General features: G+C 44.2%; 1 protein-coding gene across 1 annotated transcript in view; it reads right to left on the reverse strand.

Moving 5' to 3' along the window:
• The window catches only part of HIF1AN (hypoxia inducible factor 1 subunit alpha inhibitor), a 102124-nt gene that overhangs the window by 32950 nt on the left and 45003 nt on the right, over positions 1-24171 (reverse strand). Inside the window, 2 exon segments of the mRNA XM_068124809.2 lie at positions 3186-3331; positions 10020-10168. Coding sequence (XP_067980910.2) covers positions 3186-3331; positions 10020-10168 — 295 coding nt within the window.

The raw sequence follows: 24171 nt of genomic DNA on the forward strand, positions 1-24171 counted from the left end.
GCTCTGGGTCTACTCTACCAGGTTTGATTGTTTTGTTATAATTTCTATGAACTACTTTATTACTTTGATATTTTTAACTGCAATATTATATATTGCCTTTCATATTTTACTTTAAGCTTTTTTGTGTTGACCTAACTTCATATTGGTCTATGGCTACGTAGTTCATAACTTGTATCTTATTATATTTTCATTTATAATTATTATTATTGTAACCTTTTATTGTAATTATTGTAACCTCATTATTGTTTCGATCATTATTATTTCTGCCACCGAAGGTGGATGAAGGTTATGTTTTCACCCCTGTCTGTCTGTCTGTGAACAAGATATCTCAAAAAGTTGTGGACGGTTTCGGACGAAATTTGGCAGAGAGGTATTTTATGTGACACGGACGAAATGATTAGATTTTGGTGAAGATCCGGATTCGGATCCGGCTAGTAGAATTTTTTAAGTGATTCTTCACCATTGGGAGATAGGGCCAAAAACGATGTATAGCAGGATATCTCAAAAAGTTGTGAACGGATTTGGACGAACTTTGTGGACAGGTTGTGTGTGTGTGACAAGGACTAATCGATTCGATTTCGGTGAAGATCTGAATATGGATTGGGATACGGGATTTATTTAACTTTTCAGTGATTCTTCACCATTGAGTGAATGAATGAATGAATGATCGTTTTAAGGCCATTTTCCCCGCTAGAGCGGGGGTTAGCCTTGCGGGCCCCATGACAATCATGGTTCCCTGTTTGAGGCAATGTTTTTATGGCCGGATGCCCTTCCTGACGCCAACCCTTGGTCGCCTCTTACGATGCGCAGGGATACGGTGCACCTATTCTAAACTGGGGTACACACCGGGATCATTCATCCCAGCAAGCTGGTACTCAATTTGCCGACCTCGGAAGGATGACAGGCTGAGTCAACCCCCCTGGCGTTAATTCAGCGATCGACCGGGATTCGGACCCAGTATCCTAGGATCCCAAGCCGGCACCCTAACCGCTAAGCCAACACCAGGCTATTCTTCACCATTGAGTGATGGGGCTAAAACTGATACATAGCACGATATCTCAAAAAGTGATGGACGAGTTATGACGAAACTAGGTGGATGAGTTGGTTCGGTGACAAGAACAAGCTGATTAGATTTTGGTTCAGGTCCGAATCCAGATCTAGCCTATCATTGGGATACAAAACAAACTGTTCAGCCTGGCGGAGGTATGCGCTCCACCTGGATTTTTCATATGTTGTACATGCCTGCATATGTACTTGTAATAAAAACAAGTACAAAAAGTTTTAATTAAAACAAAAGCCGCGTCGATGTTACACAATGCCGAGATGCAGCTGTGCCTATAACGTCGATGTTATAGGCACAGGACATTCCTATTGATTCGATTACTTGATGTTATTTTTGTGCAAAGTGAAAATATATCTCGGCAATTTCCCGTGTGTGGCGACGAATTTTTAATATATCTCGGCATTTTCCCGTCTGTTATTTCAGGCGGTGTATGACTGACCATGCCGCGATTTAAAAAAAATATATCTCGGCAATTTCCCGTATGTGGCGACACGTGAACGAAGCTATGCTCCTCTCTCCACATTATTGTGACGACGTATAAATTAAATATTTCATCGTGACGATTGTCATCAAATGGACGAATTTTTAATATATCTCGGCATTTTCCCGTCTGTTATTTCGGGCGGTGTATGACTGACCATGCCGCGATTTAAAAAAAAAAAATCTCAATGGACTTGAAGTTACAGGCCTTTGAGAATTAATTTCGTTCTATAAAGGGCAACTTTCATCGGATTTTCTTCCCGTTTTTTTTCAACCGAGTCTAAAACTATGTTAGCGACTGTGAAAAATGAAATGATATATCGAATTTGATTTCAAATAAAACTGTGTGAGAGAGGAAGACACCACGGGCCTACAAAACAGGCCTCAAAGCTATGCGAGTTAATAAAATGGTGGATATTTGTTTATATGAAGCCTCTCCCAAAATGGGTGGAGCTATGGTTCCCAGAATGGGTGGAGCTTTGAGGTTTTGTCTTCTCTGCAAGAACAACAACAAGAAGAAGAACAAGAAGAAGAACAACAACAACAGCAGAGGGCACTCTATGAGCAGCGTCTGCGACGCGGCTAAAAAATGTAATATTTTAAAATTCATTTTATTTATTTGTAAATGTTGTAACAGTCATTGCAATTTATTTTTTTCATGGTTTATTTTAATTATATATTGTAAATCCTTCACAATTCAGCTTCTGACAGTGATGATTTGATAATAAAACTATGAAGTGAATTGAATTAAAACATGTAAGGCCAATTATCTTTTATGTTACATCAATATCATCAAGCTTTATATAAGCAATAACATTTTGCGAAGACAGCAAAGTTGACCAAATATTTGCATCGCTTTTGAACTAAAATCTGGAAATTTGACAAAAACTAAAATCTCTAGGAATTTGTGCTAACAGTTCAGCAATAAGCTGCGGAAACTAATGCAATGGAACAAAGTATGCAGTTAGATAATCCAATGAATAACACTCCCACCATGACAAAAGCAGACTGAAGGACACAGAAAGCCTGTACATAAAGGTCAATGAACCCCACTTTAGGATTCCGTCAGATCTCATAAAGTAGGAATTCCTTCAGTGGCCAACAGTCTTCACGCAGTCTTCGCGCATTCATCACCGAGGTTTGTATACGAGTTGCTGTAACGTTTGCTTATCTGGCAAATGCTCCTTGGAATGTTATCCATCTTTTGTAATAATCCCCATAGATTCCTTGGATTACTTAAATCTCCTTTAGCCTGTCCTTAGAAGGAAGCTGTGCCAGTCTCACGGCTGAGTTTGGAAGGAGGCCACGTTTCAGAGGTTGGGTTACTTTCTGATTCCAAGGCTACAGTTCATAAGATTCTTATGGAATTCCTTTGCACTCCAAGAGCTCAGCTAATCTTTCATCACAACAGTAAGCCAACTTTGTTGAAGTAAGCCAACTATTTCAATGTCTTACATCAGTTTCACATCAAAGAAAGGGACAAAATGTTTTCACAACATCACATATTATATCATAAACCCAATTTGGTGAAGAAAAAACAAGGATAAATGAGCCAGATTTTTTTTTTAAACCATATTTTAAAATAATCTGGATTATTTATATGTATTTGAAAAATGTTGGAAATTAAAAAATAAATCCCCACCTGGCTTTGCCGGTCACAGGGGTGATGGATGGGGTATGGGTAGAGGCAGTCAAACTGTTCTGGTGGGAAGAGGATGCAGCGCTTGCGGCCTTTAACCTGTGCAAAGAAGTTCTGCTGTTCATCATAGTGGCAAGGAGTCACATTTCCTGTGGAAAAAGTCAACATTGAGGAAGATGAATTGTTTCATGTACTTGTCATTGTTTGTTACCAATAAAATTAATATATGAACCCCACAAACCTAGGTAGCCTTGTGATATTGTTTACGACTACTACAACTACATCTCGAACAGCACCAATGAATCTACCTTCCTGCGGGATCAGCCGGGTAAAGTCTTTCGCCCAGGTGTTTCACGAACTAGCTGGCCAGGCCTGGTGGCAGGATATTGTAAGAAAGCCAGAGTGCCAACGATAACTCACCTATTCATCGTGAAGGACACCGTGAGATCTTTAAAGTCCACCAATGAATGTTAGCACTCGTGTGGCAAGTGGTAATTGTTGCCCACAGTTCATGCAGTTTCAGCTGATATGAGATGTGAGCTGTGCCTTGCTGCTCCACCAAGCTAAAGGTTCTTCCCCTTTACTGTACCAGTAAATAAAAATAAAAGTAGTCATTCGATTGGGATTGGGATATTAATCAATCGATTGGGATATTATTGCTTTCGGCTAGTCGGTATTCAGCTTCCGGAGCTGTCTGCCTGGCCTATTAGCTAGTACTGTCCAAATAAGTTCTGCTGTGTATATTTAAAGAAGGTTTCCTATTTAAAGAAGTTCTGCTGGCAGAGTGTACCGAGCTAGACACATGCGAAACACATGTGTTGATTTGAAGCCAGGCCCATGTGAGCCAAGCTCAGGGCTAGTCCTCAAGTAGGTATCTCTGTCCCACACGATCACGTAAACACAATCACGAACATTCGCTGGTTTAATATCTCGATGCAATAGTGATTTTGAGTTTTCACCCGAACGACGCCGCTTTTATCCATCCTAAGGTGGGGGGGAAGTTTCATAAATCTCTCAATACACTTATTATTTTGAGTTTCCACCTGTACAGAGTATTACGTATCCATCCTTGCATGCCGGCAGATTTGTCTGTATTAGTTATCACGTCAGATTGGAGTCTATAGTACTTTATATCAAGAGTGTTTTTAACATTGTATTTTGTTATATCGATGCTATAGTATTAATTTGTGATTGGAATGATGCTGTTTGGAATGAAAAATAGAGAGATTTAATTTAAGGAAGAGTGAAGAAATGACGTGAGGATTTCCAACCGTGACATTTGCAGATTCTGCATTTGAGGTTTTGTCATTTTGCATATTTTATAAACAATTCCAACAATTATCATCAGAAACAAAATATTTTGAAATGTGAAATTTACAAGAAACGTGTATGTGCTGTTTTGGCTACTAAATTGACACTAGGCGCACACTTTTGAGTTGTGCACTTGTGACGTCCCACGAATAGACGGAAGTATAGCATTTGCACAATGGAAGTGAAATAGTCCGATAAAAAAACAACGATTATCCGGCTTATTATTCTCCCAATTTTTTTTGGTGCTAATGGGTCAGGAAGATCATCCCCTTAATCATACACTAGCGGTCAAAAGTTTTAGAACACCTCAATTTTTCCAGTTTTTATTGAAATTTAAGCAATTCAAGTCCAGTAAATAACCTGAAATGGTACAATGGTGAGCAGTAAACTGCTCGAGGTTAAAAAAAAAGTTTACGTTTACAAAAAAGGGGAAAATAATGTAAATTGCACAGTTATATTGTAAAAAAAAGACCTTCTTCAGGGAACAAGTAATGGGTCAACAACTTACAGCTGTTCTGCACCAATGTAAGTAAATTAAGCCTTGAAAGTTGATGCAAACAATTCCTACAGGTGTCCCAACCTCCGCTGATTACTTGATTACAAACCCCCTGTCTGTATAAAAGCAGTATTTGAACATAGTTATTACACCCTCTGAAGCATTATTTGGACAATATTGCACTGCAGGAAGTAGTATATTGGAAACTGGAGGAAACTCTGACAGGAGGAGGTTTGGCAGACCCAAAGCCACAACAGAGTCAGAAGACAAGTTTCTGAGAGTCAACAGCTTGCGTGATAGGCGGCTCACACGATAACAGCTTCAAGCACAGCTTAACACTGGTCGAAGTAAGCAAGTCTCAGTTTCAACTGTGAAGAGAAGACATCGAGCTGCAGGTTTGACAGGTCGAGTGGCAGTAAGAGAGCTCTTGCTAAGACGGCAAAATAAGAAAAAGAGGTTTGCCTGGGCCAAGCAGCACCGCCAGTGGACTACTGAAGACTAGAAGAAGGTCTTATGGACCGATGAATCAAAATTTGAAATCTTTGGTTCATCACGCAGGGTTTTTGTACGCCGTCTAGTAGGCGAAAGGATGGTTCCTCAGTGTGTGACACCAACTGTCAAACATGGAGGAGGAAGCGTGATGGTCTGGGGCTCTTTTGCTGGATCCAGAGTCGGCGACTTGCACAAAGTGACTGGCACCCTGAACCAAAAGGGATCCCACAGCATTTTGCAGTGCCATGCAATACCCTCTGGTATACGCCTAGTTGGTCAGGGGTTCATCCTACAGCAAGATAATTACCCTAAACACACCTCCAGGCTATGTCAAAACTACCTTCGAGGAAAAGAACAAGACGGTAGACTTCAAATCATGGCATGGCCACCACAGTCTCCAGACTTAAGCCCCATCGAGCTGGTTTGGGATGAACTGGACAGAAGGGTGAAAGCAAAGCAATCTACAAGTGCAACACATTTGTGGGAACTTCTGCAACAGTGTTGGGAAGAACTTCCCAAACAATATTTGATTTCTATTGTAGAAAGAATGCCACGAGTGTGTTCGGCGGTTATATCTGCAAAAGGTGGCTACTTTGCTGATTCAAAAATTTAAATTAAATTTTGTTAAACAAAATGATTCCATGATTTCTTTTTTATCTCCAATTGTTTATTTGTTCTATGTATGGGAGGTGGAAAGAACTGGGAAGTGGCCATGTGCTGTGTGCAGGAAGGGTGTCGGAGTGAACTCCATTCAATGTACAATGTGCGCTGAGTGGGTTCATCAAAAATGTAGTGGTCTGAGAGGGTCATTAACCAGTGTGGCAGCTACATTCAAGTGTAAGGTGGGCACAGAGGGAGCTGCAGATGGAGGAAATGTTGAGTTGGATCTTGGAGACGGCGTAAAGCTGGAAGGTGTGAAAACATTTTGTTACCTAGGAGACATGCTGAATGGAGAAGGTGGATGAGACTCGGCAACGGTTGCTCGAGTGAGATGTGCATGGAAGAATTTTTGGGAACTGAGTGGTGTGCTGATGAGGAGGGGAGTGTCGTTGAAGCTGAAGGGAAAGGTGTATGCTGCATGTGTGAGAAGTGTTATGATTTATGGGAGCGAGACATGGGTAATGAACGTAGAGCAGCAACGAAGGCTGGAAAGGGTGGAAATGCAAATGGTTCGGTGGATGTGGAGTATCGTTGAGAGAGAGGAAGACAAATGATGACTTGCAAAAGATGATGGGAATAGAGCCTGTGATAGATGCTGTGAAGAGAAACAGTTTGAGATGGTTTGGTCATGTGTTGAGGAAGGATGAAAGTGACTGGTTGAGAAGAGTGATGGAAATGAATGTAGAAGGAAGTAGAGGACGGGGAAGACCGAGAAAGACTTGGCTAAAGATGGTCGAAGAGGAAATGTGGGGAAGGGGGTTAACATGGGAAGATGCAGAAAATAGGGGAAAATGGAGAAGATTGTCATGGGGACCGCAAGGCTAACCCCCGCTCTAGCAGGGAAAATGGCCTTGAAATGCCTGTTGTTGTTGTTGTTGTACTGCAAAGAGGGTTTCACAAATTGTGTAAAGGCCATCAATCAGCATGATGACATGAAACTCTGACAACGAGGAAACAAAAATACTTTCAAATTACATCCCCTCCCATGGTGTCTGAAGCTCACAAATAGCAGGTGCATATTGTGTGTTACATGAAGAACTAGAACGCCACTCAGTAGAGCGCATACTTCCGCCGTGGGTGGCCGCTGCTGAGCCCTATCTTCCAATGGTAAAAAATCTTTAAAAAATTCCTGGATCCGGAATAATATCCTGAGCTTCACCAAAACATAATCAATTCTTCCTTATGCCAAGCGCAATCATCCCACCAACTTTCATCCAAATCCGTTCAGAACTTTTCCACATATCTTGTTCACGAACGGTGAACACGAACATACGAACACACACACACACACACACACACACACACACACACACACACACACACACACACACACACACACACACACACACACACACACACACACACACACACACACACACACACACACACACACACACACAAACACACACACACACACACGATCGAATGCATTACTCCCTGGCGGGAGTAACTAGAACGGCACTCGGTGGAGCGCATACCTCCACCAGGCTGAACAGTTTATGTTTTGTATCCCACTGACCCACTGATAGACCGGATCTCGATTCGAACCTGAACCAAAATCTAATCGGCTTGTTCTTGTCACCAAACCAACTCGTCCACCAAGTTTAGTCGTAACTCGTCCATAACTTTTTTAAATATCAAGTTGTTTATCGCTTTTCGCCCGATCTCTTAATGGTGAAGAATCACTTAAACACTAAATAATTCTCGTATCCGAATCCATATTCAGATCTTCACCAAAATCGAATCGAGTCGGTCTTGTCAAACACCCAACCACTCCACCAAGTTTCGTCCAAATCCGTCCATAACTTGAGATATCCTGCTATGTATCGGTTTTAGCCCGATCACTCAATGGTGAGAACCACTTTAAAAATTCTAGTAGCCGGATCCGAATCCGGATCTGCACCAAAATCCAATCATTTCGTCCTTGTCACATGCGCTACATCACTGCCTAATTTTGTCCGAATCCGTCCACAACTTTTTGAGATATCTTGTTCACAAACAAACAGACAGACAGTGGTGAAAACATAACCTCCATCCACCTTTGGTGGTGGAGGTAACAAAGACATTATGGCAAAGACTAATTAACAAGAGATGTATATTTGAAGCTGAGGTCGCTGCATCATGCGTTAGGTGGTGGCCACCAAATACTCCAGAACACTAATCACAAAATTGGACATTTACACAAACATTAAAAAAAAATAGCCTCGCGGAGGACTGACGGTTATTCCTCCATGGTTTCTGTGAAGATTTAAAAATAAATTACCTGAATTTGAGGCGAAACCCCCCTTTTCAGCCTCTTATTGAGGGTGGATTTGGACGGGGGAGCACAACCTCTCGAGGCTTTACTGTCCTGATGCATTATACCAAATTTGGTCCATACCAGCAGGGTAGTTGTGGAGAATGAGATGTTTCAGTGAAATGAGGGATTCAAAGAGGGGGCCCATGGCCCCCTTTCCAGGAGAGTTATGGCAGTGGGGCGCACGACTTAAGGTTAGGGCATGGTTCCGATGCCTCATGGTCAGTTTGGTATGGATCCAGTTGTCGCTTTCTGAGAAGAAGATTTTGAATGAAATACCAATATTTGTGGCAAAAAAACTCCTCTTTATTGGGGATACCTTTAGATGGGGGGCACAAACCCATGAGACCTTGCTGTCCTGATGCATCATACTAAATTTGGTCCATATCAGTCAGGTAGTTTATGAGATGTTTTAGTCAAATGTTAACGGACGTACGTACTGAACGTCTGGACACATCGGTACCCACTGTATGATATTATTTCAGAGACATTCCCAAATAACCTAAAAAGTGAAATCTCAAAAGTAACATGTCCTCAGCCTCACAAGGAACGTCACATTTTAATCGTGTTTTTTGTTTTTACCAGAACTGATCACTATTTAATTTTTCAGCTTACAACCGTTTACATTTGAAGATGGTGGAGAGGTAACTAGTATGAGTTTTAGAAAAGTAGAGGAAATAGGTAGGAAAGGTAAGAAAAGGACGAATGTAATATTGGAAAGAAAGAAGGGGGAGAAGAGGGTAGAAAGGTTTTCCTCGATACAACTCTTCCATTTCATAGATTTGTCAACAACAACAACCATGCATCTTCATCACGCATCCATAACTTCAGCTTATTTAATTTGTTAGAACCCTTAATACCACGCTCATACATACGTATAGGAAGCACACACTGATCCGAGAGCGTTTCTCCCACCCTCGGCAACTCCAAACTACATGATGATAGGGCCAGGACTGAAGGAATGTTGGGCCTCCTGGTATGTTGGTGCTAGCATATGGTATTCCCTCAATGTCATCATATGGTTCTTGCTTCCTGCTTTTTTGCTAATGGTATGTAATGACGGATGGAGTCAGGCAGCAGTACGATAGGGTGAGGAGGTCAATGAATTGCTCTCATCGCGGCCGAAAACAAATATGCAGGCCGAGCAGGGGTTACTTACCAGAAAATTTATGGTAAAATTGCAATCGGAGAAGAGTTAAAGCAAACATATCGGCAGTCGTAGGATAAAAAGTTGAAAGATTTATTTCCATGTGAAGGAAAACAATGGAGCAGCTGCCAAAATGACTAAATATCTTGACAGTTTGGGCTTCGAAAAATGATCAGCTACAGTGGGGGCCTTCTACCTGACTGTGTAACTAGTAACTACATATGTGATTGAAGGTGTAATTACATTGGTCTGAGTTGGTCTACCCCTGCACTCAACCATACAGACTCATTTGATGCGAACCTTCCAGGAACGGTGTCACGTCTGGTAGAGGAACCGCTTGGCTCGGGACCAATTTGAAACAAGTGGTACAGGGTACAAGTGTTGACAATTGCTCCAAATTCAGCAGCATAAAAAGCAAGAAAAGGAAAAGTCAACCTTCCATTCCAATCAGCAGGAGGTTGGATGTAAGTGGATCCCAGCAACATCTCCTCTGCTGCTGGTTTGCCCAGGTCCAGTTGAATTTGAGGTAATCCAGCACAATGTTTCGGCCAACCGTATCGTTGAGTGGCTGTTGTAGATAAAGCCTGAGGAACCGAACAAGCAGGTAAAAGCAACTTGAGAAAAATGTAGATATGAGTCTGCATTTGTGACAGCGAATACATTCGGTTTTCTTTTCTGCAGAAAAAGCTTTATTGAAAGTTTTCGTTACATTTCATACTCTTTGTAAAGGTTCTCCAAAAGGAATTTGAAAGGCAGCATTGTTTTGAATGAGCAAATCTTCATTCTCGTTTCTCTACCAAGAGAGACCTCACACATGGATGGCATGTTCAGATAATGCACCTGATGGTACATAAACTGTCCCGGAGAGAAAGTCACATGACAAATCAAACTTTCACAAATGATCAACGTCCAAAGCATACCTCCAATTTCAAATAAAATTGTGAAAAATATCTACAATAATATCAGACGTTAGATTTTAAATCTGATATTATGTAGAACTAGCAAAGGTACCCGGCGTAGCAAAGGTACGCAGGGTCGCTTTGCTGACGGGAATATTGAGAGGAGGGGAGAGACAGAGCAGGGGAAAGAGAGTAGTGGGAAGAGCAGGAGAGGAGAGGATGGAGATGGGGGAAAGCAGGAGGGACCAGGAGACCATAGTGGGGTATGCTAACGAACCATGCTTCATACATAGGTGGTTACCTCCTATGGTATGGTGGTTACCATAAGTTACCTCCTCTCCAGACACACTCCCAACCGCAACCTCCGCTCTGCTGGCACCAACCTCCTGACTCCCCCCCCCCCCCCCCCCCATCCAGACCAAATTCAGATCCTGGGGGGACAGGGCCTTCTCCATCGCTGCTCCCACCCTCTGGAACTCGCTACCTCACACCATCAGAGACTCCTCCTCACTCACCACATTCAAAACATCACTCAAGACCCACCTGTTCAACACTGCATTTAACATTTAACCCACAGCATTTAACCCCTGACTATCACTTCTCCCTCTCCCTCCTTTTTGCTTTGAATATTTCCCTATTGATTCTTGTTTTTTGCAATTGTTTTTATGTTTTGCTATGCATTATGTTTTGCACTCTGTCAAAGCGTCTTTGGGTTCCCTGAAAAGCGCTATATAAAATAAATGCATTATTCTTATTATTATTATAGGTGCATGATAAATAGAAGCTCTATGATTATAGGCAAGCATCACTGACCTCCGGTGGTTGTAGGTTAAGGAATAAATAAACACCAACAGTGCATTTTTTATTTATTGAGACCATCTCAGAGACATCACAGTCACTAGACATGTAAACAATCACCCAATCCATACCCTCGGAGCGACCTATGAAGCAGGCAACATTCACAAAGAACTTGGTGTTATTCCCAGGCTGTCTGTAACGAATTTCCTCTCTATAGAATGATTTGTGTCAACATTATCACAGCCTCCAAACAAAGCATGCAAGGTCAGGCAACCTAAAACCTTGGAGCTTTCCAAAATGCTATCAGAACGAGTTTTAATGCTTTATGGAGATACGTTGAGCTCAAACATGAAAACAGATATAGTTTATGATGCATATTTCCAAATAATTTGGCAGACAAGCGAGCAAACATCTGGCTTGCATTAAAATCTCCCTCAATTTCACATGAGATCCTCTTTTAAACCTTCACTGGGCAGAAATTTACACCATTTTCCTTCACCATATGAGGCGATGCACAGTTGCTATGTACAAAATAAGTATTTAAAAAACAGTTGCTATTGGCATGTACCAACTGGATGCAAACATTTATTTGTAGAAGTGCGTTTCGGTCTTCATGAGCCAGGGCAATATGATCATGCTCTTCCCATGAGTGGGGTTACCACAGGCCTCTGACACATTGTTCAGCCTTCTGTTACGGCCAGTTCCAGTGGAGAACCTGCGGTCCGATGGTCCGGAAGATGTCAGCCGAGAAGAGACCCAGACGATGAGTAGGTGGGTGGCACCGAATCCTCCAGTATCAAGCTCAAGGTCAGATGGGGGATCCCAACTGGAGGAGCCGCAGTAAGAGTTCGAGCAAATATATGCATTGATGCAGCCCCCTCCCCCCAGTAGGCCACAATCCAGACCTCACCATAGGCCCTAATTCAGGCCCAACCATAGGCGCAAATGTAGGCCCAACTGTAGGCCCCAATGCAGGCACTAATATAGTCCACAAGGTAGAGATATGGCAGCAAGTTCGATCAAACACCACTTTCAGATAGAGATACCGCAGCAAGAGCTTGATCCAGCACCACCTTCAGGGAGAAGTACTGCAGCTTGAAACTCTACAACAAGCAAAAGGCACTCATCATTGAGCCCTCCTCAAAATGGCCACTCTCTCACTCTCTCTCTTTCCTCTTCTTCCTCTTTCTTCTTCTTCCCTCTTCTTCTTCTTCTCCTCCTCCACCTCCTCCTCCTCCTCCTCCTCCCCCCCCCCCCCCACCTCCTCCTCTCGCCCCTCCTCCTCATTCTCCTCTCCCAGGCCCTATAGCCAATCATAGGCTTTGTACCTGTTGGCTGAACCACTTGGTCTAACTCAGGTGGGAGGTGGGGGGAAATCAAAATATCAACCATCAGAATAAAGACTAAAGCATCAGAGAGAAAAGAAAAGTCAGACCGTAACACTTCCAATTGGTGGTGCTGTAATGGTGGACACCATGGATGTCTGACTTGTGGTGATTCGTATGCAGCTTGTGACTGCTTGGCTTTTTTTTTCTTCTTTTTTTTTGTATACAAGATCGAGGCTCGTGAAAGAGCGAACATTAATCACACAGAAAGACAAACAGTCACACAAAACAAATAACATCGGGAGCGGTAGACAAGATGGGGAGAGAGGGGGAAGGACACAAACACAACATTTGAGAGCAGGGACCGAGAGACATGGAGACATCGAGAGAACTGTGGGAGGGAGAGGGCTTTGGGGGGGAGGCATGGGAAGGGGGGGGGGGTGGGAGAGGTATAAAACATATGGACACTGCCAAGACTTCCAGGAAAGAAGTTGGAATTTCAAACAAGGTGGATCTGGGGTGAATTAGTGGGGGTAGAAAAGATCAAGGTTTTGGATGGGGGAAGATAAGAGATGGTGGTGAACAGCTGTTTTGAAGACCTGGAGGGAGGAGTGTGATTGAAGTGAGTGTGGGAGTTTGTTCCAGAGGCGGGAGAAAAGAGGAATGAAAGAGTGAAGGTGAGCAGCGAGCCGAGATTTCGGCAGTTTAACCATCAGAGGGTGGCTGGCAGATCTTGTGCGACCTGTAGGAATATTTGAGGGACAGAGCACAGAGAGAGCTGGGGGAGCAAGGCCGGAGAGGAGTCGGTAGAAGACAGAAAGACCACCTACCTGCCTGCGGTGAGTGAGTGAAAGGCCCTCAGAGATAGCTTCATCGCGGGAGATTCCAATGATTCTGAAAGCTTTGGATTCAACAGCGTGAAGCCGAGCCAGGTGTGAGGCAGGAGCACCAGCCCATAGGGGAAAACAGTATTCCATTGAGCTGCGGATGAAAGCCTTGTATGTGGTGAGGAGCTCAGGTGTGCCTAGGAAGGACTTCGCACGACGGAGGATGCCCAGTCGGCGACTGGCTTTGGAGGCCAGCTTGGAAATGTGGTTTTCCCAAGAAAGATCATGGCAGATGGTGAGACCCAAAAGCTTGAGCGACAGAACTTCTTGGAGAGGATTGTTGAGAAAGTAGATGGGAGGGTTGTCCAGTCGATCTTTTCGGAGAGACATAGTAAGAGTGTGAGATTTGTCAGGATTGAAAGACATGTTTGACCAGTCTGTGATTTTGTCCAGGTCTTCAGAGAGTGAGGAGGCTGCAGACAGCCGATCTGAGGGAAGAGAAATGGAGCGGCAGAGAGTGGAGTCATCAGCAAAGAGATACAGAGGATTTTCCAGAGAGTCGGAGAGATCATTGATAAAGACCAGAAAAAGCACAGGGCCCAGCACACTGCCTTGGGGAACTCCAGCCTGAACGGGAAGGGGAGATGAGAGAAATCCATTCAGGGCCACACGTTGACTACGACCAGAGAGGAAGTCCGCAAGCCATGCATGGAGATTTCCATGGATACCATAGGAGGAGAGTTTGGTGAGCAGAGCTGGGTGCCAGACCGTATCGAAGGCACGTGATATGTCAAGGGAGACAGCTCTGATTTCCTGTTTGGCATTGAGGACCTCCATCCATTGTTGAGACAGCAGAAGCAGCATGTCCAGAGTAGAGTGACCTGGTCTGAAACCAAATTGATGATCAGAGATCAAGCCATTGGAGAAGAGGAAAGATTTCATATCCGAAGCAATGATGGATTCCATGACTTTGCTGATAATTGGGAGCAGGCTGATTGGTCTGTAGTTGCAAGGATCTGTTTTTGCACCTTTTTTGTGTAAAGCGGTAATGTTTGCTGATTTCCAGGATGCTGGCAGATGACCTTGAGCAAAGGATAGGGTGAAAAGAACAGAGAGAGGGTGAGATAGAGCGGCAGAGCAGGATTTTAGGACCCGTGGGCTGATGCCATCTGGTCCAGTTGCAGAATCAGAGTCGAGGTTTGACAAAAACTCCTCCACCTTGTCAGGAGAGAAGGTCACAGAGTCCAGGAGCAGTTTGGTTCGACTGGGAAAGGTGGGAACAGAGAGAGATGGGTTTGGGACTAAGGATTTTGAGGCAAACACAGAGTTGAGGCATTCGGCTTTGTCACGTGCGATGTCAACTGTGTGGCCATTTGAGGTAAGGGAGGGGATGGAGGGGGAACAAACACCAGAAACGGATTTGACCAGACGCCACCAGGATTTGGAGGAAGGAGACAGGTTTGAGAGTTCATTCTTGAGTGAGGAGAGATAGTGCTTCCTGGCACTCCTGAGGGTAGACACACACTTGTTCCGAGCTTGGTGGAAGGAACTGAGATTTCCTTCAGTTGGATTAGCCTTCCAAGAGGCAAAGGCAAGTTGTTTCAGGGCAACTGCCTCACCACAAGATTCAGTGTACCATGGACGGGAGGAAGGGTAAGACAACTGAAGGCGAGATGGGATAAATCTGTGCATGAGAGAGATCAGTTTGCTTTGGAAGAATTCCCAGGAAGAATTGATGTCAGAGGCAGTGGAGATGGGAGACCAATCCAGACGATTGATGGCTGCTTGAAGACCGTCCCAGTCGGCCTGAGTGAAATGCCAGACTCGTCGACGCTGAGGAGGCTCTCTGAGAATGGCCAGAGAGATGTCCACTTTGACAAGCACATGATCAGAAGAACCGATTGGAGCAGAAGAAGAGCAGCAGACATTAGCAGGGAAGTTAGTCATAACCAAGTCTAGAAGAGAAGATACTCCATTGGCTGAGATCCGGGTCGGGAAATTGACAGATTGTGTCAATCCCAGTGAGTCACAGAAGTCCTTTACTGAGGTGCCATGACTGGTGAGAGAGGAACCCACACCCAACCAGGTAGCATGATGACAATTGAAGTCACCACATATGAGGAAGAGAGAGTTGGGATGAGTGGATAGAAGTTAGTCCATGTTGTCAGACAGTGAAATGTAGATGGAGTCATCGCTGTTTGGGGGACGGTACAGAACACATATGAACAAAAGGTGGGAGCGTAGAGGAAGCCGTAGCCAGAGGTACTCTTGGGGGTGAGGAGGAGAGAGGGCAGTGCAAGGAGAGTGAGGAAGAGAGTTTTTGATAAAGATAGCCACCCCACCACCAGGCCGAGGCTCAGGTCTATCATACCGGAGGAGGGAGTAACCAGGAAGAGATATTAAGGAATCAGAGACATCTTGAAGGAGGAAAGTCTCTGTTAAGCAGATCAAGTCTGGATTGTCAGAAGCAACCTGTATGGAGAGATCAGTCAGGTTTGAGCGAAGGCCCCGGATGTTTGAGGTCCATACCGTTAATGAAGAGAGAGGGGGAGCATCGGGTACAGGACAGGGGAGGGGAGGAGTAGGGTAAGATGAAGGATGAGAGGGGGAGGTAGGGAGAGCAGTTGTTAGTGTGTCAGCGATTGCAGAAGAGTTCCAAGAAAGGGAAGGATGAGGAGGATGAAAGGTTTGAAGGTGAAGGGATGAGGCACAGAGGGGGGTTGTTTGAGGGGGGGCAGAGGAAAGAAGAAGGTTGGGGGGGGGTGGAGGTATGAGATAGAAGGGAGACGAGTTGGGGAGTAGGCAGCTTTGAGGAGGAGGGGGAGGAGGGAGAATTGGAGAGGAATGGTATGGGGGGAGATTTGAATGGGAGGGGTTGGGGGGGAGTTTTGAAGGGGAGGAGTGAGGGGGGAGTTTAGGAGGGGAAGGGCAAGGGGGGAGTTCAGGAGTGGAAGGGCAAGGGGGGAGTTCAGGAGTGGAGGGGTAGGGGGGGAGTTTAAGAGTGGCGGGGCAAGGGGGGAGTTTAGGAGTGTAGGTGCAAGGGGAGGGATTTGGATGGGAGGGGCAAAAGGGGAGTTTAGAAAGTGGATGATTAATGAAAGACGAACATTGAAAACAAATTGGGTTTGTTGTGATTTTCAAGTTAGCAATCCGGTTCAGAATGATGGAGGAGGGATGGAATGAATGTGAATTTAGACCATGTAGTGAGGGAGACGTATAAGATATTGAATTTCTTTTTTTTGAGGTGGAATGAGTTGGAGAGGAAATTGAGAAAAGCCTTTTAAATAGGAAGAAAAACAGCGTGTTGTAAAATACCACTGAGTAAAACACTGAAGGGGAAAGGTTATACATATTTAAATAATATTTAAACAGAACCGTGAACAATCTTATGTGCACAAAAATACCAACGGGGGGAGAGCCGAGAGGGACCACCACGAGTCACGTGAAGGGCAAACGGTGGATGGCAAGGAGTTAATGGGGGCGGGGCGAACAGCACACCTGGACAGAAAATACAGGATGAGTCAACAGTACACGAGGAGAAAGGAAAATAAATGTTTTTTTTTTTGTTTGTTTTTTTGGTTTTTGGGGGTGGGGGGGGGGGGGGTGGGGATTTAGAACGTTAGACAGAGTATTATGTTCGGGGTAGAAGGGAAAAAAACTAAGAGCCAAGCAAAACACGATTAAGATAACAAACACCGACGGGGGTACAACTACAAGGCCGCACACGAGGAGCAGAACACGATTAAATAATTACAAGTTACAGGAAATTCAAACCAAAAGTAACTATAATCAAAACAATAACGCATGGACGATAAAATAACGAGTTGAAATTTGACAATCTATCTGGGGAAATGGGGGAGAAACACGTGGTCGAAGAACGAACGAACGAACGAATAAGAATGAATAAACGAATGAGAACAGAGAAGGAAATGTTTTTTTTTTTTGGATTTTTTTGAGTTGTGATTTACACAAGGAAGAGGGCTATGGGGTGAAAAGATTGGGAAAACAGAGAACGAAAGTTATTGGATCACAAAAACACGGACCGCTGAGAGAAAAACAAAGCCTCAAGGTTGTACAGTGTTCACTGTACAACTACAAGGCCTCAAAACACGACCCGAATTAACACGATTTTCAATACAGGTATGAAAGATTTGCACCGAAAATCTTCGTCAGGAGACAATATATACACCATAAAATAAATAGTTATAACGAAAATACAAATGGGAACAATTACTTAACTTCGATTTCGATGGATAGCATGGAGAGCTGAGAATAAACGAACCCTCGCCAGCAAGACCGGAAACGGAAACGGAAACGGAAACGGAGGCTGCATCATTTTCTGGGGACACGATGCACCCCATTACCAGTCAGCTGGTACACATTTTGCCAACCTCAGAAAGATGAAAAGCTGAGTTAACCCACCTGGTGTTAACTTCAGCGGTATGACAGGTTCAAACTCAAGACCCTAAGATCTCAAGCCAGCCACCTTAACCGTTAAGCCAACGCCAGACTCTGACTGTTGTCATTGTTGTTGATCAACTTTTTGTGACACATTCTATGAATAGAGGGAATAATCAATGGAAAATATGTGGAGGACGACCTGTGTTTCCAGGCCATGTTACGGAAAACCAAAAACGTACTTTTGTGCAGAAAGTACGTCAGAAAGTAGTTTTAATATTTTTTTTTTCCTCTTGTTGCAAATAAAACTTGGTTTTGTGTTTTGGTAATGCAATTTTTAGATTCCCTTTCATTTTACACAGGTCCACAAAACAGCTGAGAAATGTGTGTGCTCTCAAACATGTTTAACCATCACTCCACACATAAAGCTGCCCCACCTTTACTCACTTCTAACCCCTCCCAAGCTTCCTTCCCTCACCTCGTATTACTCAACCTTTCCTTCCTTCCATGTGCTAAGTGATTACAGGTGTAGGGGTTGTTGTTGTTGTTGCATAACCCCGAGCAGTTCTCTTGAACAAGGCCGTGGCATGGAGACAGCCGATCGATCTTGCAGGGGCAACCCAGAGATCCCCCACATCCAGGTTGGTGTACCTCTGTCTTCATGGAGCCAGGGCCACGACAGAGTAAGAGAAAAAGAAGAGGGTAAAATTGGGTTATATTTTGGCCTCCGACTTGTGTTGAAGGGGGGGGGGGGGGGGAGAAGGGGTAAACTACCGTGAGGGTAAACCAAAGCAGAGGCGTCGCCGATAGTTGTGGTGTAGGAGTATTTATAATGACTGGAAAACCTCAGAGCAACCTGCAGAAAAGATTAGAGCAAGGGTGGAGGTGAAAACACCTTGGTCTTCAAATGCATTAGTAAATTGATTGTGCAGTTCACATTGTCCACAAAGGAAAAGGTGTACACTGTACAGCACAGAGGTATGGGGGGAAAAGGAAGTTAACTTGGCAACACAGAGAGATGGCATATCAAGTGGGAAGGTTTACCTGCAATTCTATCAACTACATTCGAGACAACTATTGGGGACGCCTCTTGTTTTGTTCCAACAGTGAAGGGTTCTGGTGGATCTGTAATGTTGTGGGGCACATTCTCCTGGCATGGTTTGGGTGCAGTCATTCCCTTAGCAGGCAAGGTCAATGCCAATCACTACTTAATGGTATTTTGTTGTCATCTTCACCGCATGTTGCAGCATTTATTTCCTGCTGAGATAGGTGTCTTCCAGGATGACAATGCCCCCATCCACAGAGCACTTGTGGTCGCCCAATGGTTTGATGAGCATGACACTGATGTTATCCATATATCATGGCCTTCTCAATCACCATATCTGAACCTAATCGAGCATTTATGGGATACTGGAAGCACCCGCTCCCTACAGGAGTGGCCAAAACCAGGGGTTAATTTATTATCCTTATTCAAAGGATAATAGGAAGGAGGGATGGAAGGAGGGATGGAAGGAGGGAATAGTAAGGAGGGATGAGTGGAAGGAGGGATGGATGAGTGGAAGGAAGGATGGATGAGTGGAAGTTGGGATGGATAAGTGGAAGGAAGGAAGGATGGATGAGTGGAAGAAGGGATGGAGGAGTGGAAGGAGGGATGGATTAGTGGAAGGAAGGATGGATGAGTGGAAGGAGGGATGGAGGAGAGAAAGGGGGGATGGATGAGTGGAAGGAAGGATGGATGAGTGGAAGGAGGGATGCAGGAGTGGAAGGAGGGATGGATGAGTGGAAGGAAGGATGGATGAGTGGAAGGAGGGATGGAGGAGTGGAAGGAGGGATGGATGAGTGGAAGGAAGGATGGATGAGTGGAAAGAAGGGTGGATGAGTGGAAGGAGGGATGGAGGAGTGGAAGGAGGGATGGATGAGTGCAAGGAAGGATGGATGATTGGAAGGAAGGATGGATGAGGGGAAGGAGGGATGGATGAGTGGAAGGAAGGATAGATGAGTGGAACGAGCTATTACGCGCTCTTAGCTCTTGCACGAGCCTCGATCTTGTACACAAAAAAAAACAAACCCAAAAACAAACAAACAAAAAAACAAAAAAACATGCAACTCAAAATAAGAGTCAGGTTCACTATGTTTTTTCGTTCAAAATCATGGTAGATGAGCAAACCTATACATTTTTGGAAACGTTATTACATGGAAAATCTGAAAATCAATGTTTACATTTGCCAATTCCGACCAATTCGATTCGACCAATTCGACCAATCGACCAATTCCATTCGACCAATTCGACCATTCGACCAATCGCTTCGATCGACCATTCGACCATTCGACCGATTCGATCGATTCGATTCGATTCGATTCATCGAATGCGATTCGATCGACCATTCGACCAATTCGATTTGCCAATCAATTTGACCGACCTTTGCTTGTGTGGAACGGACTGTGAAAACGATGCGGACTATATTGTCGGATACGACACACAGGACAGTGATGACGAACTCTAAATGGCATATTCTGTAATCGTGTATGTTTGATGCCATTGACTGCCTGTGTAAATTTTGTCATTGACTGCCTGTGTAGATGTGAAGTTACACTGACTGCATGTGTATATATGATTTTGCTGACTGCCTGTGTATGTTTGGTGATATGAATTATTGAGACACATTTTGATGTTATTAACTGCCTGTACAAAATGATAACATGTATTTGATTATGCAACTTATCGCGAATATAAAGACAGTATTTTGCAATTCAAAACCTTTGATTCGTGTCTTACCATTCCCCATAGCACTAATTTGATACTTTCATTGGATTCCTTGTCCCTGAAAATATAGGTTTAGTACATTTTAAAAAGTTTTTAGGTTAATTAGAGGCAGAAATAGAACAAAATATGTATTTTACAGTGGCCATTTTGAAAATCCAAAATGGCCGCCATACAGGTATCTCTCCAAATGTAAACATTGATTTTTAGTTTCCTTATGCTATAACCTTTCCAAAAATGTATAGGTTTGCTAATCTACCATGATTTTTAACGAAATATAATTTATTGACATTGTGAACCTGACTATAACTCGCTGCACTGCAAAACTTGGGTATAGGAATACTGTACTGTATAAGGTGAGGTCTTGTTCACTGAAGTTCACAGATTCCAGACACTAGTGGACTATGCCACAGCACATACTGGCTGTGGTGTAGGTAGCCCAACATGGTAGCCCAACAACAACTGACGTTGGGCACATGGTAGCCCAACATCCTATTAAATGACTTTACATTAATGTTTCCATTTTTTGTCCACTACCTGTAGCTCTTAACAGGATCCTCTCATCTCCTTCCCTGGAGGCGAGAATTCCCCAAGGCAGTGTTTTGGGCCCAGTCCTGTTCCTCATCTTAATCTACGGTCTTTCTGATTCCCTGTAAAATCCTGCCAACGTCTTTGCTGATGATTCCATCTTCTCCCCTCTCATTTCTCATCCTTCAGACAAGCAGGCAGCCATCTCTTCCCACGCTACAGGCCTTGTGGAATCAGAAGTTGGTCCAACACTTAGAATATCTCTTTCAACCCTGACAAATCGCATACACACACCCCGTCTCTCTGAAAGGACTGTCTGGCGAATCCTCCCATAATATACTTCCTAAGCAACTCACTTGAAGAGGTGAAGTCACTCAAACTTTGCATATCACGATCAGCCATGATCTTTCTTGGGCAGATCATATTTCCAAAATGGCCTCCAAAGCCAGCTGTTGACTGGGCATCTATCGCCATGTAAAGTCTTTCCTTGGCCAATCTGAAGATTTGACAACCTACAAGACCTTCATTCACAGATTGATGGGATAATGCTCTCCCATTTGGGGTGGCACCCTTGACTCACACCTTGCCTTTCTTGATGCCATGGAAAAAGGCCCTCCAAATCATTGGGATCTCCCACGATGAAGCTGAGCGTCTAGGCCTGTTGCTTTCACATTGCAGACAGGTTGGTGGCCTCTGTATGCTACCGCTTCCTTTTTGTTCTTGCATCCCATTTCCTCTCTTAGCTCTGTCCATCCCAGGTTTCTGCAGGGTACACATGGTCTTGCCAGTAACAGTTCCTATGAAACTCCTAAAATCTAGGCGCACCGCTCACCTCCACTCATTTGTTCCTCTTTTCTCTTTCCTGTGGAACCAACTTCCCATCTGTTCATTCCCATTTTCCCCTCCATGCTTCAAGACAGCTGTTCACCACAACCCCCATCCATACCCAATCTCTTCTACCACAAATGACTCCTTTCCCAAGCAATCCCTTTTTCCAGGTTATTGTGATTCCCCCATCCTCTCCCCCTCCCACCCCCTCACCTCCTTCCGTTTGGTAGTTGTTGGTTGGTTTGTTCCTTTTCTGTTTCTTACCCACTTTTCCCTCCCTCTTCTTACTGTGTTTCAACTTGCTCAATTTCCCCCTCCCTCTCTTGAAAATAAAATAGACAGGTCAGTGGTCATTTTTAGCACCACTCTTCCAGTCCAGCTCCCCTCTGTCAGACCCGCCCCAGCTCTTCCAAGATACACACACTCTTCAAGTAACTGCTGCTGGTTCAACTCCAAAATCCAGGCTTTCCACACACATCCACTCTATTCCTCTTGTTTGTAGAGATGCCTTCCAGAGACGGTTCCGTTCACTCCCTTTCAGGGCTTCAAGCACCCAGGGCGCCACCATCTCATGCCATCGCTACCAAAATTTTCTTCCCCCATTGAACATACATAATTCAGTCCTCCTACTTGCAGGTTATGTTTCCTCCTCTCCTATTTATTCATTTCCTTGCTTGTTGAATCCCACTCTACCATCGATCTCCCAGCAGCCAAAATACAATAACTATTTGGTTGTGGTTTATCTTTTACTCAGAGCGAGGACAGGTAATACACCTGTCCCAAATTAAGGGCAGGGTAATGGTTTGTTTGGGGGTGGGGGAGAGACTAGTGTTGCTTTTAATCACAATATGCTGTTCACACAAGTGTCTCCACTCACTATATATGTGCACTGATGTTATGAAAGAAGTATACAACTTTAGAATACCAAAGGAGACCTTTGATTACATATGTAACGAACGTACACCAGCATGTTGTAACAGAAACCCACTTCACTCCGGTGCAGATTTTAACGAGTTTTTTTTTTTTTAAACGGTGAGAACAAAGTGTTGTTTGGCCTTTTCAAATCATCACATGCCTTTCCCTAAATTCTAACTTCCTGCCAAATAAAGCGAGGTGGACCATGGGGATTTACCGGATATTAAACCCAGCGTTTTTAACTTGCTTTCGTCTCCTGGAAAGCAAATCCAACGGAAGGAAATCTCTTTTCCTTTCACAAAGCCCGAAACAAGTGTGTGTCCACCCTCAGGAGAGCCAGGAAACAATATCTCTCCGTTCTCAGGACCGAACTCTCTTATCTGTCTCCCTCTTCCAAATCCTGGTGGAGTCTGGTCAAATCTGTTTCTGGTGTTTGTTCCCCCTCCATCCCCTCCCTCACCTCAAATGGCCACATGGCTGACTCCGCACGTGAAAAAGCTGAATGCCTCAACTCTGTGTTTGCCTCTAAATCTTGTGTCCCAAACCCATCCCTCTCTATACCCACCGTACCCAGTCGTACCCAGCTGCTCCTGGACTCTGTGTGCTTTCCTCCTGACAAGGTGGAAAAGTTTCTGTCAACCCTCGACTCGGATTCTGCAACTGGACCTGATGGCATCAGCCCACGGGTCCTAAAATCCTGTTCTTCCGCTCTTTCACTCCCTCTCTCTGTTCTCTTCACCCTCTCTTTTGCTCAAGGTCATCTTCCATCTGCTTGGAAATCTGCCAACATCACCGCTTTGCACAAAAAAGGTGCAAAAACAGATCCCAGCAACTACAGACCAATCAGCCTTCTCCCAATTATCAGCAAAGTCATGGAATCCATCATTGCTTCAGATATGAAATCTTTCCTCTTCTCCAATGGCTTGATCTCTGATCATCAATTTGGTTTCAGACCTGGACACTCTACTCTGGACATGCTGCTTCTGCTTTCTCAACAATGGATGGAGGTCCTCAATGCCAAACAGGAAATTAGAGCAGTCTCCCTTGACATATCACGTGCCTTCGATACGGTCTGGCACCCCGCTCTGCTCACCAAACTCTCCTCTTTTGGTATCCATGGAAATCTCCACGCATGGCTGGCGGACTTCCTCTCTAGTCGTAGTCAACGTGTGGCCCTGAATGGGTTTCTCTCATCTCCTCTTCCTGTTCAGGCTGGAGTTCCACAAGGCAGTGTTCTAGGCCCTGTGCTTTTTCTGGTCTTCATCAATGATCTCTCTGACTCTCTTGAAAATCCTCTGTATCTCTTTG

This window comes from Myxine glutinosa, chromosome 8 (genome assembly GCF_964187855.1).
Source record: "Myxine glutinosa chromosome 8, kmMyxGlut1.1, whole genome shotgun sequence".
Taxonomy (NCBI): domain Eukaryota; kingdom Metazoa; phylum Chordata; class Myxini; order Myxiniformes; family Myxinidae; genus Myxine; species Myxine glutinosa.